At 57.4% G+C, this 26,035-nt stretch overlaps 3 protein-coding genes across 4 annotated transcripts; 2 read left to right on the top strand and 1 right to left on the bottom strand.

Annotated features, from left to right (window-relative positions):
- Window positions 1-450: 450 nt before the first annotated feature.
- Window positions 451-5,243, top strand: RAB8A (RAB8A, member RAS oncogene family). Its single transcript, XM_049787748.1, has 8 exons — window positions 451-593; window positions 1,574-1,634; window positions 2,406-2,466; window positions 2,823-2,900; window positions 3,375-3,464; window positions 3,591-3,656; window positions 3,843-3,893; window positions 4,534-5,243. Exons 1-8 carry the CDS (start codon window positions 470-472, stop codon window positions 4,624-4,626), a joined length of 624 nt encoding a protein of 207 aa, XP_049643705.1. The 5' UTR covers window positions 451-469; the 3' UTR covers window positions 4,627-5,243.
- Window positions 5,244-14,273: 9,030 nt separating this feature from the next.
- Window positions 14,274-18,439, bottom strand: CIB3 (calcium and integrin binding family member 3). 2 transcript variants are annotated; one of them, XM_049787739.1, is made up of 6 exons: window positions 18,389-18,439; window positions 18,256-18,290; window positions 16,310-16,421; window positions 15,265-15,412; window positions 14,490-14,685; window positions 14,274-14,295 (listed from the first exon to the last, which is right to left on the bottom strand). In XM_049787739.1, exons 1-6 carry the CDS (start codon window positions 18,437-18,439, stop codon window positions 14,274-14,276), a joined length of 564 nt encoding a protein of 187 aa, XP_049643696.1. The 2 variants fall into 2 exon arrangements, with proteins under 2 accessions (XP_049643696.1, XP_049643697.1); XM_049787740.1 differs by lacking the exons at window positions 16,310-16,421; window positions 18,256-18,290.
- A 4,479-nt stretch (window positions 18,440-22,918) lies between these two features.
- On the top strand, window positions 22,919-24,563 carry FAM32A (family with sequence similarity 32 member A). The gene is made up of 3 exons (XM_049787744.1): window positions 22,919-23,202; window positions 23,809-23,862; window positions 24,425-24,563. The coding sequence occupies exons 1-3, from the start codon at window positions 22,987-22,989 to the stop codon at window positions 24,491-24,493; spliced, it is 339 nt and encodes a 112-aa protein (XP_049643701.1). The 5' UTR covers window positions 22,919-22,986; the 3' UTR covers window positions 24,494-24,563.
- Window positions 24,564-26,035: the final 1,472 nt, after the last annotated feature.

The following is a 26,035-nucleotide window of genomic DNA, read 5'->3' as shown; positions in this document are numbered from 1 at the left end:
AAGGGCCGCGCAAATTGCGCGCGCAGACGAGCCGGCGCTCCAAGCCCCGCCCCGGGCCCGCCAAGGCGGGAAGTCGTTGGCCGCGCTCCTCGCTTCCCCCCTCCTTTCTGGGGCGTGGCCTCGCCCGGCTTGGCAGGCGGGGACTGCGAGGTCACGCCCCTTCCCTGTTTTCTTTTCTTTTCTTTTTTTTCTCTCCCGCCCCCTCTCTCTTTGAAGCTTCGGCCCGAACCAATCGCAGCACGGCCGGCCTCGGGCGTCGACCAATGGGCAGCGCAGCCGGGCCGCTTCCGCCTCTGCGCGCTGCGGGTCCCCGACCCAGGACTCCCCGCGGCGGGCGGGGCGCGGGGCGGGGCTTGCGGTGACGTGTGCGGGCCGGCAGCCAATGAGAGGCGGGCAAGGCGCTGATGGACGTGGCGGCGGGCCAGTGGCGAGGCGCCGGCCGCACTTCCCGTCGGGGCCAGAGTGTAATATGGCGAAGACCTACGATTACCTGTTCAAGCTGCTGCTGATCGGGGACTCGGGGGTGGGGAAGACGTGTGTCCTGTTCCGCTTCTCCGAGGACGCCTTCAACTCCACCTTCATCTCCACCATAGGTAGCGGCGCCGGGGGCCGTGCCGGGGCGTCGGGGGCCGTGCCGGGCGCGCCCCAAAAAAGGGGCTGGGGCTGGGGCTGGAGGCGCGTCGGGGAGGCCGGGGCTGCGGGGAGCCCCCCGGGGACACTGAGCCCCCTCCGGGCCCCGTAGCTCCGCGCGGGGCTCCCCGCCCACCCCTTGGCAGCGGGAGGCGCAGCCGTCGGTGCCCTGGCCACCCCGCCCGGCTCCTTGCCATCCCGGGCCCGCACGCTCAGAGGAAGGAGCTCCCTGGCCCGGACGCCAAACCTTCAGGGGATCCCTGACACAGATGGGGAAAAGCGGGGGCGCGGCTGCCTCCTGGTTACCCCTGAACCTCACACACAGCAGGCCTTGCGTGGTACCTGGCAGCACGGTCGAGGGGTTCCCGCAGGCCACCATAGCAGGGGGCGTCGTAGGGCAGGGCCTTCGGGTCTTTGGGTCGCCCCTGTGGGGTCAAGAGTCAGTCCCCGGGCCTCACTGGGGCTCAGCTCCTTCTGGCCCAATGGGAAGCTTCTGGCGTGCGTCCGCATTCTGGTTCCCACTCCCAGAGAGGACGCACTTGTGGGAAGCAGGGGCCCCCTCTCCCCCAGGGCGCTGGGCCTTCTCCGGTTCCATTGCAGGGCTCCGCCAGGAGCCTCGTACAGCTGCCCTTGACCTTCAGTCTCGGGTTCTGGGGTTCATAGTTAGTGGCCTCTGGGATGAGAGGTGCTGAGTAAGGACAGCCCAGGGCGATAGCAGGCGGTGTCCCCAGCTTCGCAGCACATGCAGGATGTTGTGGGCACGGAAGCTCCAGGGCTCTGGGTGCCAGCAGGCATCCCTACGGTAGTGGAGGCAACTGAGGCAGCTTGTCAGGCTCGCCCTGCTCCCTGCACCATATGCCACTGCTCCTCCCTGGGGACCCTGAGGACGATGGGGGGCGGCCAGCACTCTAGAAAGTGCTCACTGAAGTACTCCCTCCCTCAGGAATCGACTTTAAAATTCGCACTATAGAACTCGATGGCAAGAGGATCAAACTGCAGATATGGTGAGTGCCCACCTTAGCCCTGCACCCTGCCTCACCCCTGCATGCCCGCCTTACCCCTGTACTCGCCTGTACCCTGTCTCAGACCTACACCTCACCCTGAAGCCCTGCCTCACCCCTACACCCTTCCTCAGCTGTGCACCCATGCCTCAGCCTTGCAAGTCTGCCTCACCCCTGCACCCTCACCCCCACACCCAAGCTCTGCCCCTTCTGGGGATACAGACTACAAACACGCCCCCTCGCATCCTTTGTGGGGTCCCTGCCAAGGTCTGTGGCTGCACAGCACAAGGATGGAGCCGGGCATGTGGACAGTCATGGTGGCCACTTCTGTGCCAAAACGGCTTCAAGGGACTGAGCACCCCCTGTTCCCCGAGGGAAACTTCCTGAGCTTCTACCTATTCTTGACATTGCTTCTGGGCGTGGCGCCTACCCAAACACAGTGCTCTGGGCCTGTGTGTGCCGTGTCCCTGTGTGTGTACATGCATGAGCCTGTGTCTGTGTTTCCATGCATGTTGGCTGCATTGTGTGCATGTGCTGGGTGCGTGCAAAACATGTGCGTACTGACTGCACATGTCTCTGGGAGCAGGAAGACAGGAAGGGAGAAGAGAGTGGGGCTTATCAGGAATGTATCTCATAAAGGTCCCAAACCAGGAATCTCTTCAAGGAACCAGCGGCATCTTGTGGACACAGACAGGGACTGCAGCGGGGGAGGGGGGGGTTTGCATAGAAGGGCTGTCTTGTTGAGGCTCCTGACCCTCACCTCCATCTCCGCAGGGACACGGCCGGGCAGGAGCGCTTCCGGACCATCACCACGGCCTACTACCGGGGAGCCATGGTGAGTGAGGCGGAGGCAAAGGCTCTGACCATGAGGCATCAGGAGGAGACACACAGGCTCCTGTCAGACAGTCCCTGTCTTGAGTCCTAAAGGCTGCTCCCCTGCCTCAGTTTCCCCGTATGTTGGGGAACACCGGCCCTTCCCAGCTTGTGATATTGGGGCTTCTACTGCCCCCATCACTGTCCCTCGAGTTCCAGTGGAGAGACACTCCACACCCGGGCTGGTGGGGCACAGTGTCTCTGTGGGTGCTCTGCTGGCAGCCCCAGCTGGGTTGGGCCACCATGGCCCTTGAGGAGGACAAGGTGTCCACCGGGTGCCAGCAGCCAGCCTCAGGGTGACCTGCCCTCCGCTTGCAGGGCATCATGCTGGTCTATGACATCACCAACGAGAAATCCTTCGACAACATCCGCAACTGGATCCGGAACATCGAGGAGGTGAGGGCGCGGCCGGGAAGGGGACCTAAGGTGTGGCTGTTGGACTTTATCCCACCTGCCAGCCTGGCACCATGTCCTGACAACAGTCGCCTTGGGACGCCGCCCGGCCATTGTCCCCAGCACCCACCTGTGTAGGCAGGCTGCTGGGACAGGGGCCGGGCCACAACATGCCTTCGTGCGTTACACTTTTTCCTCAGTGTGCATGTGTGTCATGCAGGCCCAAGTGTGAGTGCGTGTACTTGGGGGCAAGTGCACACGCGTAGTCTCCATCCCTGGCAGCAGTCCGAAGCTGAGTCTGTCCAGGTTGGGACACGTGTTACTGGGTCACGTTGGTGTTGTACATTTCGGACCTTCTGCTCCCCCTGTACCACCTGGAATGGGTGGCACAGACGAGTCCCGGGGCCCCCTCAGAGCCCCTACACCGCTCCAGCCGTCTTAATCCCCGTGGGGCGCTAACCACTCGTGTCCCCTCAGCATGCATCTGCAGACGTGGAGAAGATGATTCTGGGGAACAAGTGTGACGTGAATGACAAGAGACAAGTGTCCAAGGAGCGGGGAGAGAAGGTGGGGGCCTCTCCTCCTAGGGGTGACCCACCCCGGCATGCCTTGGAAAGGGGAACAGACCAGACCACCCTGCAGCCCCATCCCACTCTGGACTCTGGTCTCATGCCACACTTATCCCTTCCCCAGCTGGCCCTCGATTACGGGATCAAGTTCATGGAGACCAGCGCCAAGGCCAACATCAACGTGGAGAATGTGAGCTTAGGGCCTGAGCAGATCCAGCCCTCGCCCTGCACCCAGTCCAGCCCTGTTCCTGTCTGGTCGAGCCCCTAGGTCACCTGGTTGGCTTGCAGAGCAGGACCATCCCACACCTTCTGTCCCCCCCAGCCAGGCCCCCATGGAGCCCGTCACGGCCACCCTAAGGACTTCCTCTTTCCGCAGGCCTTTTTTACTCTCGCCAGAGACATCAAAGCAAAAATGGACAAAAAATTGGTGAGTATGACTTTTCCCTCCCTCATTGAGACTCCTTGTGGACACCACCCAGGACAGCCAGGAAAGGACCAAGTGGGGAGGTGTGTGTGTTCACAGGCTGGTGACAGGGTGTCAAGGGGCCCCCTGCCCTTGGTCCCTGATCGTGGGAACCCCTGACCCGTGCCTCTCTTCCAGTGCCCCCCATCCTCGGCCTAACGGTAACTTCCCCAGCTCACGGCCACACACCCGCAGCACGACCACACTTGCTCGGCTTCCTGTCCGTGCTTCCCCGGTGCTGGGCGTGGCTGTGGGGAACCGCATGCTGGGCCTGGGCAGGGCAGCATGAGCTCCACCAGCCGGTGCTAGTGCCCAGACGCCCCCTGGATAGACTCATAAGTGATCTGGGTCTGGACATCGCAATCGCGTTTCCAGACCTCGTCACCCACAGGAACGAATCAGGCACTGCTGCTGGGGCCTGGGGCGGGGTGGGGGGGAGCACGGCCGGGCTCCCCAGACCACGAGCAGTGCCAGTGTGCCCAGCCTTCCACTAGTCACTGCCTGAGAAGGACAGAAGAATGAACCTGGGTCGATACCTGGGGAGGCGCAGGTTCAAGAGAACCGGCGTTGGGTGCTCCCCTGTCAGTGCTCCCTGTGCTTGCAGGAAGGCAACAACCCACAGGGCAGCAGCCAGGGGGTCCGGATCACTGCCGAGCAGCAACGGAGAAGCAGCTTCTTCCGATGCCGCCTCCTCTGAGCCGCTTCCGGTGCCGCCTCCCCAAGAGCCGCTTCTGGTGCCACTTCTGGTGAGCCGGCCTGGCCATGCCCACTGTGCTGGACAGCCTTGGCCCGCTGGATCACACCCTGGCCACTGTCGGACCCTTTCTGCTCTGGACATGGGAGACGTGGACATTTGCTGGGCTCCGCATGCGTACTCGGGCTAGCCCAGGGCCACAGCGCCCGGCCGCCCTCGGGGAGCGCCGGGGACCCCCGTGCCCACGGCCCTGCACTCAGCCACCCGGGCCACCGGCATCGGACACGCTCTCAGAGCCAAGATTTTATTTTTCCAGGTGGTGAATGCCCATCCCGGGTGCCCACCCACATCCCCATTCCAGCGGCCATGGCCTGGTGCAGGGCTTCCTGCACCACTGTGAGCAGCTTCTGAGGTTAGGGGCGCCCGGGCTGGCTCCCCTTGGTCCCGCCGCCCTGTCAGAACCCCTGTGCAAGCACTTGGGAACCGGTGGGGCTTGGCCTGGGAGCTGCCCCAGCCCCACCGACCCTCCCACCTTCTGTCTCCAGCCCCCCACTCCCTGCCGACTGCTGTCACTGAAACTCAGCTCGGAACTGTGTTGAATTAAACCCGACATGCCAGCACCCTCTCTGGCGTCTGTGCCCACACTCGCCCCACACGACGCTAAAGGGGCCCGAGTCCAGTCCACCTTCCTTCCCAGTGGTCCAGGGGCTCCGAAGGCGCCGCAGAACAGGCGACACATACAGGAGCCCATCCTGGGGATCCCACACCTCAGTGCCCTGTCTTGGGAGAGGCATGTCGGCTGGGATTTGAGTTGTTCCCCAGGCCACCTCTGTCCCTACTTATCCTGTCTGGGGTGACCTGTATGAGGGCCCTTGTGGCCGTGGGCTCGGGACATATCTAAACTAGAAGGTAACCACCAGCACACATGGGGAGGGGGGCTCCAGCCTGGGCACTTTCCCTGACACTCAGTGCAACCTTGGGGGTCCCCGCCTGCTCGGGTCAGGGAGGCCTCGGTTTCTATCTGGACAGAAGCCCCAAAGGTTTCCTGCTCGCGGCGACTCTGGCCTAGCCAGGAGCTCCCAGGGAACAATCTCTTGCATCTGGGTACAAAGGGCAGGGCAGGTGTGCAGTCAAGGTCTAGCCGGACCCAGAGTGTGCTCAGGGGCTCCGGGTAGGGCCCGAGCCTCGCCCACTGGCACCTCGTGGTCCCTCACCGCCAGGCGCCATGCTCCCCACCCCAGGTCCAAAATAAAACTAAAGCATCAAAACGCAACAGCCTCGGTGGTGTTTGCCTGTCCCCATCAGGAGAGGAAAAGTGGGGCTGCACCCCTGAGGCTTATGCACCCATGCAGGTGTGGGCGGGGCCAGTTGACACTCCACCTGCTGGCCCTGGGTTCTGCCGCTCTGGGACCCGCCCCTGGGGCGGGTAGCTCCAATCGCCGCCTCGTTCTCAGCACCGCCCCCCCATGGTACCGCCCCAGAATAAGCCTTGTCCAATAGCCACCTGTTTTAACCCCGCCTCAGGATAGACCTTGTCCAATCATCGCCTCTGGTTTTAGCCCCACCCAGAACGGGCCCTGCTCCAATCGCCGCCTTAGTCTTAGCCCCGCCCCAGGATAGACTTCCAATCGCTGCCCCTGTTTTTTTGGGGGGGCCACACCCAGCGGTGCTCAGGGGTTACTCTTGGCTGTCTGCTCAGAAATAGCTCCTGGCAGGCACGGGGGACCCTGTGGGACACCGGGATTCGAACCAACCACCTTGGGTCCTGGATCGGCTGCTTGCAAGGCAAACGCCGCTGTGCTATCTCTCCAGGCCCGCTGTCCCTGTTTTTAGGCCCGCCCAGGATAGACTTTGTCCAATCGCTACCCCTGTTTTCAGCCCCGCCCAGAATAGGCCCCGCCCCAATCTCCGCCTCTAGTCTTGGCCCCGCCCCTCCCGGCTGACGCGCGCACCCAGAAATGAAACCAGACGGCCTCACATTCCAGCCAGGTGCGCCCAGGTAAGTGCGCCAGGTAAGGGCCCCCCAGCCCATGCACAGCCCGCCACACCCCAGGCTGAGGACCAGCCCCAGCCAGAGAGGAAGGGGCAAGGTGAGGTGACAAGGTGGGGCTGGGGTGGCCCAGAGAGGTATAAGCAGAAACTGTCCGCTTGGCACCCAGAGCAACCCGGTGTCAGCAGATGGAGCCACACGCAGACACCTGCTGGTGCAAAGTCAGGATGCGAGATAGGAGCTAGGGACCCTCGCAGAGATGAGGCAGGAAAACTGCCCAGAGGAGGAGATATTTGCACTGGGCTTTGGAGAATGAGTAGGAGTTGCCTGGGTAGAAAAATTCTCAAGGCGGTGGGCATACCCTGGCTCTGGGTGGCCGGCGTCAGCTCTGTCTGCACGGGCTGTGTGGCCATAGAATGACGGTTTCCTTCACCTTGGTCAAGTCCAGATTCAGGCGGTGCTGTCCGGGGCTGAAGGAAGCGTGTTACTCGGCACCTGCTTTCCTGGTACAGCGTTTCACCTTAGAACGCTTCCCAGAACCCAGGAGGCTTCCCAGCCTCCACCTGCCTCCTTCCCAGGGGCCTGTTGGAGACTGAGGTGTGGGGCCCACCGTCCTCAGAGTGGGACGTGCTCTGGCCGAGTGGGGGTGCCCTTGCTTCACCAAAGTAAGCCGTGAAGTTAGAGAAAACTAGCTCAGGTCCCAGCTGTGAGCACCTAAGAAGCATTCTGGCCCTGGGATCCTCCCTGAGTGAGGCGGGAGCCAGAACCATCAGGGCTTGGCCAACTCTCGCCAGTTCCATTCTAAGCTATGGCACCCAGGGAGCCTGGAGGACTTCCTGCAGAAAGAAGCACAGTGAGCCAAAAAGCAGGAACAGAACTGGACGTGGGTGCTCCGACAGGACCATCTCCTTCCGCCTCCCCCCGCCCCAGGTGCCATGGCCCAGGCTCCGAGCCTGCCGCCCAGCTACGACTGGTTCCTGCAGACGCAGATGGGCTCGCTGGCCCTTGGAGGGGACATGCCCGCCTGGTTCCACGGCGCCATCTCCAGAACGTGAGGACGCCCCTGCCCTCCCCAGAACCCCTCCTCCTCCCTGCTGACAGGCATCCTCAGCGGAATCTGGGGCTCAGCGTCACCCCAGTTGTCCTGCAAGTAGCAGGTGCCAAGGGGATTGTTGTGTGACACCGAGAAAGTGTCTCCCTCTGGAGTCTCCGAGAGACTCCCTGAGCACTGGCAGGCACTAACCTTTCTCACGCAGCCCCTCCGAGGGCTGTCTGTGTTTGGGGTACTCCCAGCAGTGCTCAGGGCTGACTCCTGGCTCTGTACTCAGGCATCACTCCAGGCAGACTCGGGGGACCCTATGGGATGCCGGGGATCAAACCTCCAGGAGATGCACAGAGCACAGAGCCAAAAGTAACCTCAGGGTGCGGCCCAAAGATTAAATAAAATACTGGGCCAGGAGAAGGCTCAAAGGGCCAAACCCTGATTTTGTTGGGAGGAAGGGGAGACCATTTTGATTGATCCCAGTACTTCAGGGAGAGATCAAAAGCAGGCCTGTCAGATTCAGCAATGGCGATGGGGAACATCCCAGGACGCTGGGCATCAGGCCCTGGGCTGAGCGCTCTCCCCCATGCATGCGCTCTCAGGGACGCTGAGGACCTGCTGGCTTCGAAACCACTGGGGTCCTTCCTGCTTCGGGTCAGCCACAGTCACGTGGGCTACACACTCTCCTACAGGTAAGCTGGGGGGCTCCCGGGGGTGCCTGACACTATCCACTGCAGCAGGCGGCTAGACTGATGGTGTGCAGAGCGGGTGGCTGCATGCAGGTCCGGCTGTATCCAGCACAGGCCATGCTGGCCTGGTGGTATAAGACTGTGTCTCAGAACGAAAGTTGGGGGGGGGGGGTTTTCATGTGGGAGCCTGCCTTTCCCCTACAGCTGTCCCCCAAGGCCAGGTGGGGACCAAGCACGGGCAGAGGACTCAGCGCACAGTGCTCTCCCCACAGATCCCAGAGCGGCTGCCGCCACTTCATGGTGAAGCACTTGGACACAGGTGGCTTCTTGATCCCTGGGCATAGCACAGTGCACGACTCGCTCGCCTCCCTGGTGGCCTTCCACCAGCAGCAGCCGCTGAGGCCGCACCAGGAACTGCTGACGCAGGCCTGCGGGCAGGTGAGGGGGGACCCGGCTGCAGCCCCACGACTCTGCAACGCCAGGTGTCTCCCTTTCTGGGGCAGGTCAACCTGCGGTATGCCAACGCCAGTGGTCAGGGCCTAGCTGAGGCTGGTGGGGCCTGCTTCCTAATAGGTAGGTGGGTGGGGCCAAGGTTGGATTGCGTCCTGATTATGCACAGTGGGTGGAGCCTAGAGGGCAGTGGGTTCGGTCGCTTCCTGATTATGCACAGTGAGTGGGGCCTGCTTCCTAATAAGGTCAATGGGTGGAGCCGAGATGGCATTGGGTGAGGTCTCTTTCTGATTATGCAGAGTGGGTGGAGCCTAGCTGGTGGGCGGGGTCAATGGGTGGGTGGAGCCTAGGTGGCAGTCGGTGAGGTCTCTTCCTGATTATGCAGACAGGGCGGGGCCTTGTGGTGGGCGGGGCGTGGATCCTAATAAGGTCAATGGGTGGAGCCTAGGTGGCAGTGGGTGAGGTCTCTTCCTGATTATGCAGACAGGGCGGGGCCTTGTGGTGGGCGGGGCGTGGATCCTAATAAGGTCAATGGGTGGAGCCTAGGTGGCAGTGGGGGTGAGGTCTCTTCCTGATTATGCAGACAGGGCGGGGCCTTGTGGTGGGCGGGGCGTGGATCCTAATAAGGTCAATGGGTGGAGCTGAGATGGCATTGGGTGAGGTCTCTTCCTGATTATGCAGAGTGGGTGGGGCCTAGCTGGTGGGCGGGGTCAATGGGTGGGGCCTAGGTGGCAGTGGGTGAGGTCTCTTCCTGATTATGCACAGGGCGGAGCCTTGTGGTGGGCGAGGCGTGGGTCCTAATGAGGTCAGTGGGTGGAGCCTAGGCGACCATGGACTGGGTCGCTCCCCCTCTGGGTTTGCCCAGGGTCCCTCCCTGCCCTGTCCCTTCCCGGGCTGAACTGCGGGTCCCTCCATCCCACAGAAGGATCCAGCTAACGTGCATTACGAGGACCTGTTGCTTTACTCCAAAGCGCCGGCTAAGGAAGCCACTGGGACCCCGCCGGTCCCCAGCACACGTCAGCTTCCGTCCGCCTGTCCCTCGGCATTGCAGAAGGAGGTGGGTGGCAGGAACCCAGCGCTCGTCCCAGGGAGTGATCAGGGGAGAGGAGGACCAGACTGGCCGCACCCTGCACCCTCTGTGAGGATCAGGCACCCAGGGAAGCCCTCAGCTCCGCCCAGAGCCACCTCAGCTGTGCCTCTCGCCCAAAGAGGATTTTCTTCATTTTTCTTTTTCCAGTTTTTGGTGGCTGGGCCATAACCGGTGACACTCAGGGGTTACTCCTGGCTCTGCACTCAGGAATATCTCCTTGTGATTTTAGGGGGGGCTTGTAGAGTGCCGGGCATTGAACTCGGGCTGGCAATGTGCCAGGCTGGTGCCCTCCCTGTTTTCTATATTTCCATCACCTGGGGTCCTGGACTGCTGGGAATCTCCTTCCCCGGCAATGCCAAACCAGCCACTTCCTCCAAGGCGCCACGAGAGGGCGTTGAGGGTGTTTCTGCAAATATCAGGGATCGTTCTCTGAGAAATCCCCACCCCTGGGCCACACACACACACACACACACACACACACACACACACACACACACACACACACACACACACACACACACACACACACACACGCCCCAGAATCTGCTCCAGGTCCAGCAGGGACCCCAAGGGGTCTCTGCAGGGAATCTCCCAGCCCTCACAACCCCCACCGCACCACCTCCTCGATCACTGGACCATCATGGGGCTCTGGCTCCTTTATTTGGGGGTGTGGGATGTAAATGGTCACAGCAAAGCTTCTGGGGGCTCAGGGGACCCCTTATGATATCAGAGATAGAACCCAGGTTGGCCACGGGCTAGACAAGTGCCTTTCCCGAACTACTATCTCTCTCTGAATCCCTCCAAACCCCTATACTTACGCTTAAAGGTTTGCTGTAAGTGGACCACCCCATATCCATTACCCCATTTCACCCTGAGACCAGAACTTTGGGGTGTCCCATACAAATGAGAAGTCCAAAAATTCTCTGTTCTTCATGGATGATGGTGGCAGAGAAAGGATTCAGCTCCAGCAACCCCAAAAGTTGGCGCAAAGGGGGGCCAGAGTTACAGCACAGGGGTAGGGCATTTGCCTTGCACACGGCCAGCCGGTACAAACCTGGATTTGATACTCAGCATCCCATATGGTCTCCTGAGCCTGCCAGGAACAATTTCTGAGTGCAGAGCCAGGAGTAACCCCTGAGCGCCACCAGGAGTGGCCCAAAACCAAACAAACAAAAAATTTGGCATGAAGGAACCCCCCCCCCCATCAAAGGCACTAGAGTACTTTGGGATAATGTTGCTCAGCACAGTAAGAACGAGCCTAGACAGGGCAATCTCCTTCCTAAAAATAAGAAAACTACCACGTTCACTGAGGATTCTTTTTCTTTTTTGTTTTATTTTGTTTTGTTTTTGGGTCAGACCCGGTGGTTCTCAGGGATTACACGTGGCTCTGTGCTCAGATATTGCTCCTGACAAGCATGAGGGACCATATGGGATGCCAGGATTCGAACCACCGTCACCTGGGTTAGCAGTGTGCAAGGCAAATGCCCTACCGCTGTGCTATCTCTCTGGCCCCGATGAAGATTCTTATTTTATTTGGGGTTTGTGGTGGGTGACCTCAGAGGGATTTGGGAAACCCTAAGTGGTGCAGGGGTAGAACCTCGTCTTTCACAAGCAAGACAAGTTTGGGTTTTTGGTTTTCAGTTTTGGGTTTGGTTTTGTTTTGTTTTCCTCTTCTGTCTGAGCTGAAGCCAGCCTTCACCGGCATCCCCCCATCACCTGGGCTGCTTGCAAGCCCCTTAACTAGACTTTGAGAGAAGACCAGACACTGGGCATCTCCTTCCCTGCAAACAAGGGGTGCTGGTCCCTTTACTTGGGGTTGTGGAGCATGGGTGGTCACAGCTGTGTTTTATGGGGGGGCTCAGGGGACCCCTATATAGTGCAGAGGATGGGACTGGGATTGTCCACAGGCAAAGCCAGTGCATTCCCTGCAGGACCATCTCCTATTTCTGAAAGGCCACCCAGTCACCCCATACCCCTTCACCCCACACTTTCGATGATGTCCCCTCTTTCCCTCTATACCAGAATCCTGGAGGGTCCCCAATAAGGTCATGAGCAAGGGTCTGGAAGTGATTTCAGCTCTAAGCGCTGGAAATAACCGGGCCTGTGCTGGGAGGAGCCTTGGACAGGGCATCTTGTTCCTGAGATAAAAGAAACACCCCACGTCCACTGAGACTAATTCTTTGATTTGGGATTTGGGAGGGCCACTCTAGGTTGGGGAACCCTAGGGGTGTCATCGACTGTACCCGGTGTCCCCAGAGTAAGACATGATTCTTTGTTTTGTTTTGTTCTTCCTTCCTTCCTTCCTTCCTCCTTCCTTCCTTCATTTTTGGGCCACATCCAGTGACACTGAGGGGTTCCTCCTGGTTCTGCGCTCAGAAATTGCTCCTGGCTTGAGGACCATATGGGATGCTGGGGATTGAACCCGAATCCGTCCTGGGTCAGCCACAATCAAGGCAAATGCCCAACCACTGTGCAACCACTCCGGCTCTTGTTTGGTTTTTTCTTTCTTTCTTTCTTTTTTTTTCTTTTTTGGTTTTTCAGGCCATACCCATTTGACGCTCAGGGGTTACTCCTGGCTAAGCACTCAGAAATTGCCCCTGACTTGGGGGGACCATATGGGACGCCGGGGGATCGAACCACGGTCCTTCCTTGGTGCCACCTCGCAGGCCCCGCTTGTGTTTTTTGTTTTTTTTTGTTTGTTTGTTTGGTTTTTGGGCCACACAAGGCGGTGCTCAGGGGTTACTCCTGGCTGTCTGCTCAGAAATAGCTCCTGGTAGACACGGGGGACCATATAGGACACCGGGATTCGAACCAACCACCTTAGGTCCTGGATCAGCTGCTTACAAGGCAAACACCACTGTGCTCTCCGTCCCATTTGGTTTTTTCTGACCCTGCTGCACTGTCTGGCTGAGCCCCCTGGAAAGGTTTCCTGTGATAGTCAACTCCACTTTCCGTTACCCAAATTTCTTTTTTTTTTTTTTTTTTTGGTCACACCCGTCGGCACTCAGGGGTTACTCCTAGCTCTGCACTCAGAAATTGCTCCTGGCAGGTTCAGGGGAACCTATGGGATGTCGGGGATCGAATCCAAGTTGGCCATGTGCAAAGCAAATGTCCTACCACTGTGCTATCACTCCGGCCCCAATCCAAGGTTTTGGGGGAGGAAATGGTAGAATTCAGGGACAGGTTTGTGGTGTCATTTGGGGCTTCTCAGGGCTCCAGAGCATCTTGGTTGGCCCTGAGATTGATTCCTCACTGACTGCAGGTAACCCCGAGGCTGGTCCCAGGCCCCTGGCTGACGGGGATGAAGCAGAAGGCAGAGACAATGGCCCAGGCAGGCAAGAAGGTGCAGCAGAAGCTGAAGCGACACCTACTTTTGGGAGCCGTGAACCTCCCAACCCAGAGCCAAAATGTCTACACCGACCTCCACGTGGACCCTGCTTCAAGGGACACTGACTCCAGGAAGTCCCCTAGCATGGAGCCCGCCGTGGGGAGCCCACTAATCTCACGGGGGTGCATTTTGGAGCCCGAGGACTGGGCAGCTCCTCATCAGTGGGCTGAGATCCCTGAAGAGTACCTGCGCCCCCCACCCTTCGCCCCTGGCTTCTCGTAGACTCTAGGACCTAGAGGCTACACATATCACCATGCACCTGGAGGACCAGTGAGGTCGGACCCGCTGCTCCTGCCGTGGCCACCAGGATGGGGGCTTAGCCCTGACTCTGATGGGTCACTTGCAGTTCCGGGTGGGTTTCAGCAACTGCAACATTCTGCACTTTCCTATCTTTGTCCACTTTTTGGTCGTCGTTCTGGTTAATTTTGGTTTTCCTGGCAGGCGCTGTAAACTGTAGGGCACTGTACCCAACTCTGTGATGCCATCCCAGCCCACTCCACCACCACCACCCTATGGGCCTTCAAGGCTTGAATGGACCGGCAAGAAGTAGGCCCTTCTCGGAGTGGCAGCACAGCGGGAGGGTGTTTGCCTTGCACAGAGTGAACCCAGGTTCGATTCCTGGCATCCCAAAGGGTCCCCTGAGCCCACCAGGAGTACTCCATGAGCACTGCTGGGTGTGGCCCCAAAACAAGCAAACAAAAGAGTGGGTCCTTTGAGGCTCGCAGGGTGGGGAGAAATAGCTCTTGGCATGGAGGTCGGGGAGGCAGGTGGAGAGGGCCCACCACCTAGTGGGCAGAAACCTAGATCCTGCTCGTGGGGGATGGTGGACAAGACAAGCACAAACACGGCCAGCTGTGCCAAGGGAGGGCCAGGGCCTCACTTCTGGTCGGCCTGGTGCTCACTGCAGAGTGCTCACACATACATACATGCGTGCAGACAAATCAGCATCTTTATTCCAGAGCTGCTGCAGGGGACTTTGTCCTGGTGGGGTGGGTGGGGGCTCAGATCCGGATGTGGAAGGTGCTGTGTGGAGAGAAGAAAAGAGGGTTCAGTCAGCAGGCAGCGGGTGGGCCTCCGGCCACGCCCCATCCTGCCCACACTCGCCACCGGACAGCCATGGAGCACTGTACAAGGAGTAAAGAGCACAGCTGATCCTCCCGGGCACTGCACAAGGCGTGGGGTCCGGGGGGGTCGAGGCTCCCAGGGGTGTCAGGCACCTGAGAAAGTCGGGCGCTCGCAGAATCATGTTCTGGAAGTCCTCCAGCGACAGGCGCCCGTCGTGGTCGCCGTCGGCCTCGTCCAGCACCTTCTCGCACACCAGGCTCACCTCCTCGGGGCTCAGCTCCCCGCGGGTGAGCCGGCCCACCGTCCGCTCCAGGTCCCCCGCGCAGATGTAGCCGTCGTCGTTGAAATCTGCCGAGGGGAGCCGGGGTCTGGGGCCAGGGCGAGGGGCTGCGGAGTGCCGGGAGGCCGGGGCCAGGGCGCAGAGTCCAGGATCCCGGGTCCGGGGGTGTCGGGGTGGAGTCTGGGGGGTCCCGGATCCCGGCCCGACCAGCTGCCCCCACACTGGTCACTGGTGCATGCTTCCGGAGTGAGCACCCACCCAGCCAGGGAGAGTGACCTGGCTGGGGTCCCAGCCTGGAGAAACCCAGGGACCGGAGCAGGGACTGGGGGAGCCTGGCAGGTATGAGGAAGGTCCAGGGGCTGAGTGAGACGACACAGCGGGTCGGGTCTGGAGAGGAGGCCTGTGGGGGCGTGGTCTTTAGGGGCGGGGCTAGACCTGACAGCGCTGGTGGGCGTGGCTTGGTTGGCTGGACGGGGCTTGGCTGTGCTTGATGGGCGGGGCTGAGTTGGAACGGGCGGGTTTGACTAGAATGGGCGGGGCTTAGCTGGCTGGTGGGCGGGCCTAACTGGACTGGACGGATTGCGTTGTCTTGGTGGGCGTGGCTTAGCTGGACTGGGCGGGGCTGTGCTTGGCTACCCTGCACCCACCATAGATCCTGAAGGCATAGTGGGCCTTGAGGTCGCGCGGGGCCATCTCACTCATGACTGAGAACATGTCCAGGAAGTTGTCCAGGCTCATGTGGCCATCGCCATCCTCCGAGAAGACCATGGCGATCCTCTGGCGGAAGGGGTTGTCCTGGTGGGGGGTGAGGCGAGAGCAAGGGTCAGGCGGGGAGGGCACTGGCCCAGCACGCAGCTGACCTGGCTTTGATCCCCATTGGCATCCCATTGGGCTCTGAGCACCATCGGGAGTGGTCCCTGAATCCTTGACTCTCTGCTCAGAGATTATTTCCGGTGGGGTTCTGAAGAGCAGAGGGGCTGCCAGAGTTGGAACCCAGATCAGCGGCGTGCAAAGCAAGTGTGTGCCTTTCCCCCACTGTCCTGTCTCTCTGGCTTTTTTTTTGTTTTGTTTTGTTTTGTTTTGTTCTGTTCTGGTTTTTGGATCACACCCGGCAGCGCTCAGGGGTTCCTCCTGGCTCTCCGCTCAGAAATCGCTGCTGGGAGCGATTCTTTTTCTTTCTTTCTTTCTTTCTTTCTTTCTTTCTTTCTTTCTTTCTTTCTTTCTTTCTTTCTTTCTTTCTTTCTTTCTTTCTTTCTTTCTTTCTTTCTTTCTTTCTTTCTTTCTTTCTTTCTTTCTTTCTTTCTTTCTTTCTTTCTTTCTTTCTTTCTTTCTTTCTTTCTTTCTTTCTTTCTGTGGTTTTTGGGTCAAACCCGGCAATTCTCAGGAGTTACTCCTGGCTCCACGCTCAGAAATTGCTCCTGGCAGGCACGGGGGACCATATGGGAAGCCAGATTGGAACTGATGACCTTCTGCATGAAAGGCAAACGCCTTATCTCCATGCTATCTCTCCGGCCCCTCTATCTTTTCTTTATCCCTTATTTTAGGCTCTCAAGTGAGCCATGCTTGGGGCCACAGTGGCCAATCTTACCAGCTGCATCAGGCTGTGTGGCCAAGTACTAAGATGCCTGGCTCTGGGGGACAAATATGTTGCCCCTGTATCAGCTCCACCGACCCTGCCCTGGGTGCACGTACCTTAAGCTCGGGCATGCTGATAATGAGCTCAAAGGGCACCTTCACGTCAGGGCAGCTGGTGTAGTCCAGGGGCACGAGCTGGGGGGCCAGATCCTGGTAGCGGTAGAACAGCCTGGGGTGGGCGGGAGAGGGATAGGAGGGCCGTGTGATGAACTGCTGCTCAGGGTCCACACATAATACTGAGCTGCCAGGGACTGTCAGGCTGGAGGTCTGACAACTCAGAACTAGCATAGGCTTGCATCCTGCTGGCCCTAGCCCTCCGTGGCTAACATGGATGCTGCTGTGACCCCCTGGAAGCAAAGCCGAAGTGAACGGGAGAGAATGTGATGTGGTGACAACGAGGGGGGATGCAACTGCAGGGAAGAGAGATTCCCAGAGAAAGGGGCATTGGTTTGAGGATTTTGACACATGGACAGGAGCATGTGTCAAAATCCTCAAACCAATGCCCCTTCCTTGCCAGGTAGGTTGGTGAACAGAAGGGAGAGTGCTACAGTGAGGTATTCCCCGTGGAGCTAATCTGGGTCTCCCCTAGGGAGTCTCTCCCACTTCCCCCTAAAGTGGAAGCCCCTCCCCCTGTGAACCCAGCAAACAGTGGGCTGATGTTCAGTGTGTGTGTGTGTGTGTGTGTGTGTGTGTGTGTGTGTGCCACACCTGGAGGCACTCAGGGGTTACTCCCGATTTTGAGCTCAGAAATTACTCCATGCAGGCTCAGGAGACCCTATGAAATGCTGGGGATTGAACCTAGATCAGCTGCATACAAGGTAAACACTTCCCCACTGTCCTATCGTTCTGGCCCTAAATCCAGTTTTTGTTTGTTTTAGGGCCACATCTCGTGGTGCTCAGTTCTGACTCCTGGTTCTGTGTCAGGGATCACTCCTGGAAGTGCTTGGGGGGGGGGGACCCAAAGGGATACAGGAGATCAAATCCAGGTTGGCCACATGCCAGGCATTTAAATGCCCCCTCCCCGGGGCCAGAGCGATTGCACAGCCGTAAAATGTTTGTCTTGCATGTGGCCGACCCAGGACGGACCCAGGTTTGATTCCTGTCATCCCACATGATCCCCTGAACCTGCCGGGAGTGATTTCTGAGCGCAGAGAGGATTAACCCTTGAGCACCGCCAGGTGTGGCCCAAAACCCTAAATAAATAAATGCAAAAAAATAAAAATAAAGGGCCAGAGAGGTGATGAAAGTAGTAGGCATTTGCCTTGCACACATTAACCTAGGACGGACTGCAGTTCGATCCCCTGGCATCCCATATGGTCCCCCTAACCAGGAGCAATTTCTGAGCACAGATCCAGGAGTAACCCCTGAGTGACACCGGGTGTGGCCCAAAAACAAAAATAAATAAATAAATAATAAATAAATAAATAAATAAATAAATAATAAAAATAAAATGCCCTCCACTCTGTGTTTTCACTCCAGCCTCAGCTGTTGCTTTAAGCTGTTGCCAAGTGTCCCGAGGGGCTGCAGAACCCAGAACCGACTGTGCCCAAGAAAGGGCCCCTCAATGGATGGTTCCCGGTTCCTTGTCCAGTAGTGCCAGATAGAATCTGTGCCCACCTGCCTGCCCAACCTCTCTGGGGGTTCTGGCAGCTTCTCCCAACCCCCCTTGTATGAGCCTCAGTTTCCCTGCCAGTAACCAGATCGTGATGGCCGATGATGACCCCCACACTGTCCAAGCCAGACAATGGGGCAGCCTGGTGAAAGGCTCGTCCATCAATAATGGATAGGCTGGCCCCCGGCCTTGGCCCTGCACCCCCAGCTTGGGTTTCATGGCCCCCTGGACAGTGAGTGACCTGGCAGGACACCTCCACTCACACCCCGCCTCAGTATGAGGGAGCCTTCTGGCCAGAGATCAGCTCCTGCCGGGTCGCCTGCCCAGACAGTCCCACTCACCCCTCACCCTGCGCCCCAACCACAGACCTTCATGCGTCCTGCCCACATACCTCATGATCTCCTTCCTCGTGAAGAAGGTGCAGTCCTGCAATGAGAAGCAATTGACCTGCTGCCCTGCACCCCCAGAACTGTGAGGGGACCCCAGGCATACCGCTCCCCCAGACCCCCACAGAATTCCCCCACCTGGTAGGCTTCCAGCTGGTCGTGTGTGAACACGGACTGTTTGCTGCCCATGACTGTGGCCCTGGTCTGCGGGGTTCACGGGGTGCCCTGGCCCTCACCTGTCCCGCCCCGCCCAGTCACCCCCCAGCCTGTGGAGACTCACGTTACAGCCCCATCTCGGGGCAACACCCCAGTGTGCCCACAGCCAATGGGGCAGGGAGAACGACTGGTGGTCAGGGCATCTCTGCACCAGTGGGCACTGAAAGGGGAGAGCTCTGGGCACGCCCTGGCCACGGGGAATGGCACCAGTGTCCGCCCCAGCCTGCCCTGCATCACTGCAATGACTGCAAAAGGCGATTTGTGGGCCCCAAAAGAGCTCAAAGTGGGAGCAGGGCGATGAGGTGCTGGTTGGTAGGTGACAGTAGTGGCACTGGGGATGGAAGTGATGTTGAGGCTGATGGTAACTGAGGTGATGGCGGAGATCGTGACGATGACGATGGCGTTTTTGGTGACGATGAAGGCTGGGATCATGGTGAAGGTGGGGGTGGCGATAGAGGTCACTGTAATGCGGTGGTGGTTGTGCGGTGATGATGGTGGAGATAAGGGGTGATGGTGGCGGTGGCCTCCCTGAAGGAGGCGAAAAAGTGCTGAGAAGGAGGGTGATGAGATGTTGGTGTTGAGGTTGATGGAGATGAGTGGCCGGAGAGATAGCACAGAGGTAGGGCGTTTGCCTTGCATGCAGGACGGTGGTTCGAATCAGGCATCTCCTATGGTCCCCTGTGCCTGCCAGGGGTGATTTCTGAGCTTGGAGCTAGGAGGAACCCCTGAGCGCTGCCGGGTGTGAGCCCCCCAAGAAAAAGAATTCAATAGCTCAGGACAAATCCACGTTTGCACTGACACTAACACAGCCCAGTTAGCAGCTATGGCTTCTGGGATCACCTGTGCCATCCTGGAGGTGCTGTGGGTCTCAGGGTCATCTCCTGTCCAAAGCAAGGACCTTTTCCCCACAATTCAGAGCAGGTGATAGCAGGGGCACCAGTGTTTGCAAACTCCTCATTCTCATAGGTCCTATGTTCTCCTTCAAGGGGACCATTGTGGGAGACTTTTGGGGGTTCTTGAGAGTGTAGTGACATCATCCACCTGTGGACAACTTGGACGCACACAGTGATGCTTTTCTCTTCTAGAGGGTCTCAAGAAACACCCCCAGAGCTGGGACCCCGCAAACATTTGCTGGCAGAAGCCAGAAATCAATGGAGAGAGACTTGGAAAGGCTGATAGGGGGGAATGGCTGCTCCTTGTTCCCTTCGTTCTCTGCAGGCCCATCTGGGCACCCCTGTTGGCCCAGTGCTCCACAGTTACTGAGTCAGACTCCTGGGAAGAAGAAGGTGTGGGCATTCCGGAAAGCTCAGGACACGGGCATAAAGAGAGATTGAACCAAAATGGTGCAAATAGGACAAAGAAAAAATAGGGCAGGAACGATAGCACAGCGGATAGGGCGTTTTCTTTGCATGCAGCAGTTCGATCCCCCATCATCCCGTATGAAACCCCACCCCAGGCAACCAGGACCAATTTCTAAGCACAGAGCCAGGAGTAAGCGCTGAGGACCAACAGATGTGGCTCAAAAATTAAAATAAATAAATAAATAAATGGGAAATTAAAAAGACCCAAGGCTGAAGCAATAGTACTGGGAGTGGGGGGAAGGCTCTAGTCTTTTTGTTTGTTTGTTTGTTTTTGTTTTTTTGGGCCACACCCGGCGGTGCTCAGGGGTTACTCCTGGCTGTCTGCTCAGAAATAGCTCCTGGCAGGCATGGGGGACCATATGGGACACCGGAATTAGAACCAACCAACTTTGGTCCTGGATCGGCTGCTTGCAAGGCAAACGCCGCTGTGTTATCTCTCCGGGCCCGAAGGCTCTAGTTTTAAATGCAACTAATGCAGGTTCGAACACCGGCATTCCATAGGGCCCCCTAGCACAGTCGGGGTGTTGCAATTCAGCCCTTGATGAGGCTGACTGATAGAGGGATGGAAGATGAGTTCTTTCTCCTCCAGCTCGGGGCATGCGTCTGTCACCCTGTTCAGTCAGCGGTTCTGAGGTAAATGCGGCAGGTATAAAGCTAACAGGCAGTCAGACTTCAGAAGATATCAGCTTTATCCAGTAAACATGGCTGAAGTCAAAAGCCCCAGAATCAGCCCTCCAAAAGAAGCCCTTGCCTTCCACAGACCCTTGCTTTTATACATCAGAATCAGGTGCCACCCTAGGGTGGGAGCAGAATGCCAGGTCACATCCTAGGGTAGGGCACAATCACCGATCAGGGTAGGATCAATAACATAATAATCCCATGGAGGGGCCGGGCGGTGGCGCTAAAGGTAAGATGCCTGCCTTGCCTGCGCTAGCCTTGGACGAATCGCGGTTCGATCCCCCGGCGTCCCATATGGTCCCCCAAGCCAGGAGCAACTTCTGAGCACATAGCCAGGAGTAACCCCTGAGCGTTACCGGGTGTGGCCCAAAAACCAAAAAATAAAATAAAATAAAATAAAATAAAATAAAATAAAATAAAATAAAATAAAATAAAATAATAATCCCATGGAAATGTTTACATACACAACAAGGAGTAACCCTTGAGCGCCTCGGGCTGTGGCCCCACAAACAACAAGATAAGCAAAAAGAAAAGGAGGCCCCACCATGACAGTATACTTCAGGGGTGGAGAAATCCTGTATCTCGTAGGCCAAGGGAATTCCCTCTATAATATCCCCAATAGTTACTGTGCCTATGCAAGGGGGAAAAGAAAAAAAAAAAGCACAAAATAATCATTTTTCCACATATATGTTGATTGATTGGTTTTTTTTGATATCTTTATTTTGGTGTAGATATTGAAGTTGATATCTCCAATTTTATCTTATTTTATTTTATTTTCTCTTTCTCTTTTTTTTTTTTTTTTTTTGGTTTTTTTTTTTTTTGGTTTTTGGGCCACACCCGGTGACGCTCAGGGGTTACTCCTGGCTATGCGCTCAGAAGTCGCTCCTGGCTTGGGGGACCATATGGGACGCCGGGGGATCGAACCGCGGTCCATCCTAGGCTAGCGCAGGCAAGGCAGGCACCTTACCTTTAGCGCCACCGCCCGGCCCCTCTCTTTCTCTTTCTTTGTGCACTCCGGCATGGTTTGATTTCAGAACCGAGGCTATTGTGTGGTGCTTGGCTTTATTGCTGTAGTGCTCACTGGATATTTAATTTGATATTTCTTTTTTTTTTTTTTTTTGGTTTTTGGGCCATACCCGGTGATGCTCAGGGGCTACTCCTGGCTATGCGCTCAGAAGTCGCTCCTGGCTTGGGGGACCATATGGGAAACCGGGGGATTGAACCTCGGTCCATCCAAGGCTAGCGCAGGCAAGGCAGGCACCTTACCTTTAGCGCCACCGCCCGGCCCCTGATATTTCTTTCTGTATTGTTGTGGTGTTACAATTACCTTTCTCATGTCCTCTCTCAAACTGAGGTTAAAAGCCTCTAGAAGGACTTGCCCATTCTCAGCTTATTTGATATTTTTATATATATTTTATTTTTTCTTACTTTTTACCCCATTCTATTGCTTTTCTTTTTTTTTTTTTTTTTTTTTTTTTTTTGATTTTTGGGCCACACCCGGTAACGCTCAGGGGTTACTCCTGGCTATGTGCTCAGAAATTGCTCCTGGCTTGGGGGACCATATGGGACACCGGGGGATCGAACCGCGGTCCGTCCAAGGCTAGCGCAGGCAAGGCAGGCACCTTACCTTTAGCGCCACCGCCCGGCCCCTCTATTGCTTTTCTTTCCTTCAAACAAAACCACCTAACTCGAATTATCTAGCTCCGCCTCTCAAATAGAGGGGGAAACAAGGGAGGATACCAGGACCAAACAGATAGATAATCACTAATAGTAAGCTAGACAAGGAGGGGACCACCTACTCTAGCAGCCCGGGGGTGCTGGTGGGGGATATGGGTTGCAGAAAGGGAATGGGGATTGGGGGAGGACAAATTTGGTAATGGGTATTCCCCTGATTCAATGTTAATATGTACCTAAAACACTACTGTGAAAGATATGTAAGCCAATATGATCAAAATAAAAATTAAAAAAAGAAAAGAAAAGAAAAGGAGGCCCCGAGGCCCGGAGAAATAGCACAGTGGCGTTTGCCTGGCAAGCAGCTGATCCAGGACCAAAGGTGGTTAGTTCGAATCCCGGTGTCCCATATGGTCCCCCGTGTCTGCCAGGAGCTATTTCTGAGCAGACAGCCAGGAGTAACCTCTGAGCATCGCCGGGTGTGGCCCAAAAACGAAAACAAAAACAAAAAAAAGGAGTCCCCAAAAAGTGCAGGTGTGGAAAGAGAAGTTTGGGGAACTAGGGCCCCAAAACCGGAAGCCAGCGGCCCTGCCGGAAGTGTGGCAAGAGGTCGGGACGGGGGAAACACGCAAACGCGCCTGCGCCAACTGGTCCCGCCCAAACACCGGGGCCGCGACTCCGCCCCTTATGCGCGCGCACACGCAGTCTCCGGTCTCAGCCAATCGTGGATGAGGGGCGGGGCCTGGAGAAGATAGTTTGACATCTTCCGACGGAAGCGCGGCAGATTGCGGCGGAGGCCGGACGAGCGCCATGGCGGCCTACGAGCAGGTCCAGAAGGGGCCGCTGAAGCTGAAAGGCGTCGCCGAGCTGGGCGTGACCAAGCGGAAGAAGAAGAAGCAGGAGAAGGACAAGGCCAAGCTGCTGGAAGCGATGGGCACCAGCAAGAAGAACGAGGAGGAGAAGCGGCGCGGCCTGGACAAGCGGACCCCGGCGCAGGCGGCCTTCGAGAAGATGCAGGAGAAGCGGGTGGGCTGCTGGGTCCCCGCAGGGCCAGGGCCCGGGGCTCGGGTTGGGGAACGGGGCCTCTTGCATTGCACCGGGATGCTGGCCGCGAGAGGAGTCTGGAAGGGAGCTTCGTGCTTTGCTTGCTGTCCCGGTGCTGGGAGAGGGGAAGAGACAGAGGCAGGGAGACAGGCAAACGGGTTTCTGGTCTGGGCACCCAGAGGGACGGGGACGGGACTGCAGGGTGCACACCTTCTGCAAGGGTGCGGCTGCAAGCCACTCTTCTTATCCGCCCTGCCCGGTGGCTGCTGTTGCAGGCCTGTGGTGCGTTCACCTTGGTGCCTACACGCATGCCAACCCTGACTGTTTTCCCCTCACGTGTGTCCTGTCAAAGCTGGCCACCATAGTGGTGCTTGGGATCATGCTGATCACTTGGTCGAGTGAGCAGGCTGCCCCACTCTCTGCCAGGCTTAGGGGTGCAGTCACAGTGTGTGTGTGGAGGGTTGCACGGAACTGGTGGTGCCTCTGACCCGCCCAGAACCTTAGGGCAGCTGCCTGGGGTCCCCACACTTGGACCTGTGCTGAGCTCTGGGGATCCCTGGCCTCTGACCCTTCCTCTTCTCCCTGCAGCAAATGGAGAGGATCCTGAAGAAGGCGTCCAAGACCCACAAGCAGAGGGTGGAGGTAAGTGTGGGTGCCTGTGCTAGGATGAGGGGTTGTTATCTGATGGTCAGACCAGCCCACCTCTGGGAGGGGTCTACTGAAGGTGATGAAGCAGTTACCTGAGGCGTTACTGTAAAAGAGATTAAGGGAGGAGACAGGTTGGGTGTAGAGAAACTGATTAACTTAGAAGCCATGTAAGAGAAGCACATGGCGGTTAGCTTTCAATAAAGCTGCATTTCTCCTGAAATCTACTGACTGGCTGTGGGTCATTTCCTCGCCGTTACCCTGAACCTTCAGTTCCGCCAGCTAGAAGGGGATGCAGGTGCCTCTCCTGGCTGAGAAAGGCCTCACCATCCATCCACCATCATTCAACCCCATCAAGGACTATTATTAATTTAATTCTACAAGGGAGGACTCGGTTGAGTGTGTACAGGGCTGAGGGCTGTGTGTGCTTGTACAGGGGTAGGAGAGCTGGGCTGTGTTTATTTGTGTGTCTACATGTGCACACGGGAGAGGCGGGCTGAGATTTGCGAGGGGTGTTGATGATGCCAATGCTGACGGCCGTGCTCTCTTCCCCTTGCAGGACTTCAACCGGCACCTGGACACGCTGACTGAGCACTATGATATCCCCAAAGTGAGCTGGACCAAGTAGCCTGGAACTGTGTTTGGGGTCCCCTGGTGCTCTGCATGGCCCATTTGGAAGGCTTAATTAAAGCAGCTGCCTCAGACCTGTTGTCTCGGCCATGGGAGCCTCAATGTGAGGGATGTCTGAGATGAGAGATTCTTCTGCGGATGCTCTGGGCCACCAGCCCTGGGGTGACAGTGAGGACATGAGGGGCTGAGCCCTGGGAGCTACGGCAGAGCTGCCCCCACCCACTGCTCACATCGTCGTGGGATGAACACGTTGTACAAGAACCAGCTGTGGCCACTTCGACTCACAGGGGACCTGGGGGAGACTTGGTGGGATGTGTGTGTGTGTGATGGGCCAGGTGCCCAAGGGGCCCATGCAGCCAGAGGTACTGAAAAAAGTAGAGCGTCGGGATACACACTGAGCCGCGTAGACCCATCGCTGGTTTTGAGCAGATCAATGCCATTGTATTGAGAAACCCTGGGGGGAAGTGGGCTTTTGGCTGCTCTGCTCACTGGCCTGAGGATCCCATGTGCCTCGAGGCTCAGTACCATTTCCTCCCACCACTACCCTAGGGAGGACCACCAGCCCTATGACCCTTGGCCAAACATGAATTCGAATCCCTAGGGCAGCGATGGCGAACCTATGGCATGCGTAGGCCTTGTAGCTGGCACGTGGGAAGGTCCACAATTAATAAATGTATAAAATTTATAAGAGTTTTTAGATACCAAAATCTTGTTATTAAGGTTTAATTGACATGCTGGCACTTTGAAAACAAATTCTTTTGGTTTTGTGTGGCAGTTTGGGCACTCGGTCGCTGCCCTAGGGTATTATGCCCTAGGGTGTTATGATTCTGTCAGCTGCATGGGCCTGACATGCCTTTCGGAGCCGATGGGGCCTAGGACCACACCAGGAGTCCTGTGTGTGCATTCTTTTTGTTTTGTTTTGTTTTGTTTTGTTTGGGCCGCACCCAGTGATGTTCAGGGGTTACGCCTGGCTATGTGCTCAGAATTCGCTCTTGGCTATGAGGGACCATATGGGATTCCTGGGATTGGACCCCAGATCTGTCCTGGGTCAGCGGTGTGCAAGGCAAACAACCTACTGCTGCGCTATTGCTCAGGCCCCCTGTGTGTGAATTCTGCAGCCAGAATTCTGCAGGTCAGATCCCCACTCCTGCTCTCCTGTCTCTTCTTTAAGCTGAGCCAGTGAAACCCCATTTGCATACACTTATTCCCGAAAGCCCTGACAGGTAGAAAAGTCAGCGATGAGGCCAGGTGGCTGGGGCATGAAAGCAAAGCAAACAGGCATAGCCAACGGTTGCCCAAGAAGGAGAAACAACACGCCCCAACAGCAACACAGCATTCCAGGGTTCCTTCTTGTCTCGGGAATGCGGCCGGGCCAGGCTGTGCTGGGCAGACACTGCTGATAAGGCTTCCAATGGGGCCCATGAGTGGGACCTGCTGGTGAGCTAACACCACAGCCCCCCGACGCTGCCCCGTGTCCCAGAAGACGGTGGCACATTGGTTTCCCTGCACCCCACGACCGCGTCTCCTTGCTGGGGCTATA

This window comes from Suncus etruscus, chromosome 15, assembly GCF_024139225.1.
Source record: "Suncus etruscus isolate mSunEtr1 chromosome 15, mSunEtr1.pri.cur, whole genome shotgun sequence".
Lineage (NCBI taxonomy): Eukaryota > Metazoa > Chordata > Mammalia > Eulipotyphla > Soricidae > Suncus > Suncus etruscus.
This window is presented reverse-complemented; position numbering and strand designations above follow the sequence as displayed.

Excerpts from the sequence above, each read along its gene's own strand:
- FAM32A (XM_049787744.1), top strand. The coding sequence starts at position 22,987 with ATGGCGGCCTACGAGCAGGTCCAGAAGGGGCCGCTGAAGCTGAAAGGC. Across the intron at positions 23,203-23,808 it reads AGAAGATGCAGGAGAAGCGG|CAAATGGAGAGGATCCTGAA; the intron begins GTGGGCTGCTGG and ends TTCTCCCTGCAG. Across the intron at positions 23,863-24,424 it reads CCCACAAGCAGAGGGTGGAG|GACTTCAACCGGCACCTGGA; the intron begins GTAAGTGTGGGT and ends TTCCCCTTGCAG.
- CIB3 (XM_049787739.1), bottom strand. The coding sequence starts at position 18,439 with ATGGGCAGCAAACAGTCCGTGTTCACACACGACCAGCTGGAAGCCTAC. Across the intron at positions 14,686-15,264 it reads CTATGCCTTCAGGATCTATG|ATTTCAACGACGACGGCTAC; the intron begins GTGGGTGCAGGG and ends TCCCCTCGGCAG. Across the intron at positions 14,296-14,489 it reads CGAGCGCCCGACTTTCTCAG|CACCTTCCACATCCGGATCT; the intron begins GTGCCTGACACC and ends CTCTCCACACAG.
- RAB8A (XM_049787748.1), top strand. The coding sequence starts at position 470 with ATGGCGAAGACCTACGATTACCTGTTCAAGCTGCTGCTGATCGGGGAC. Across the intron at positions 594-1,573 it reads CACCTTCATCTCCACCATAG|GAATCGACTTTAAAATTCGC; the intron begins GTAGCGGCGCCG and ends TCCCTCCCTCAG. Across the intron at positions 3,894-4,533 it reads CAAAAATGGACAAAAAATTG|GAAGGCAACAACCCACAGGG; the intron begins GTGAGTATGACT and ends CTGTGCTTGCAG.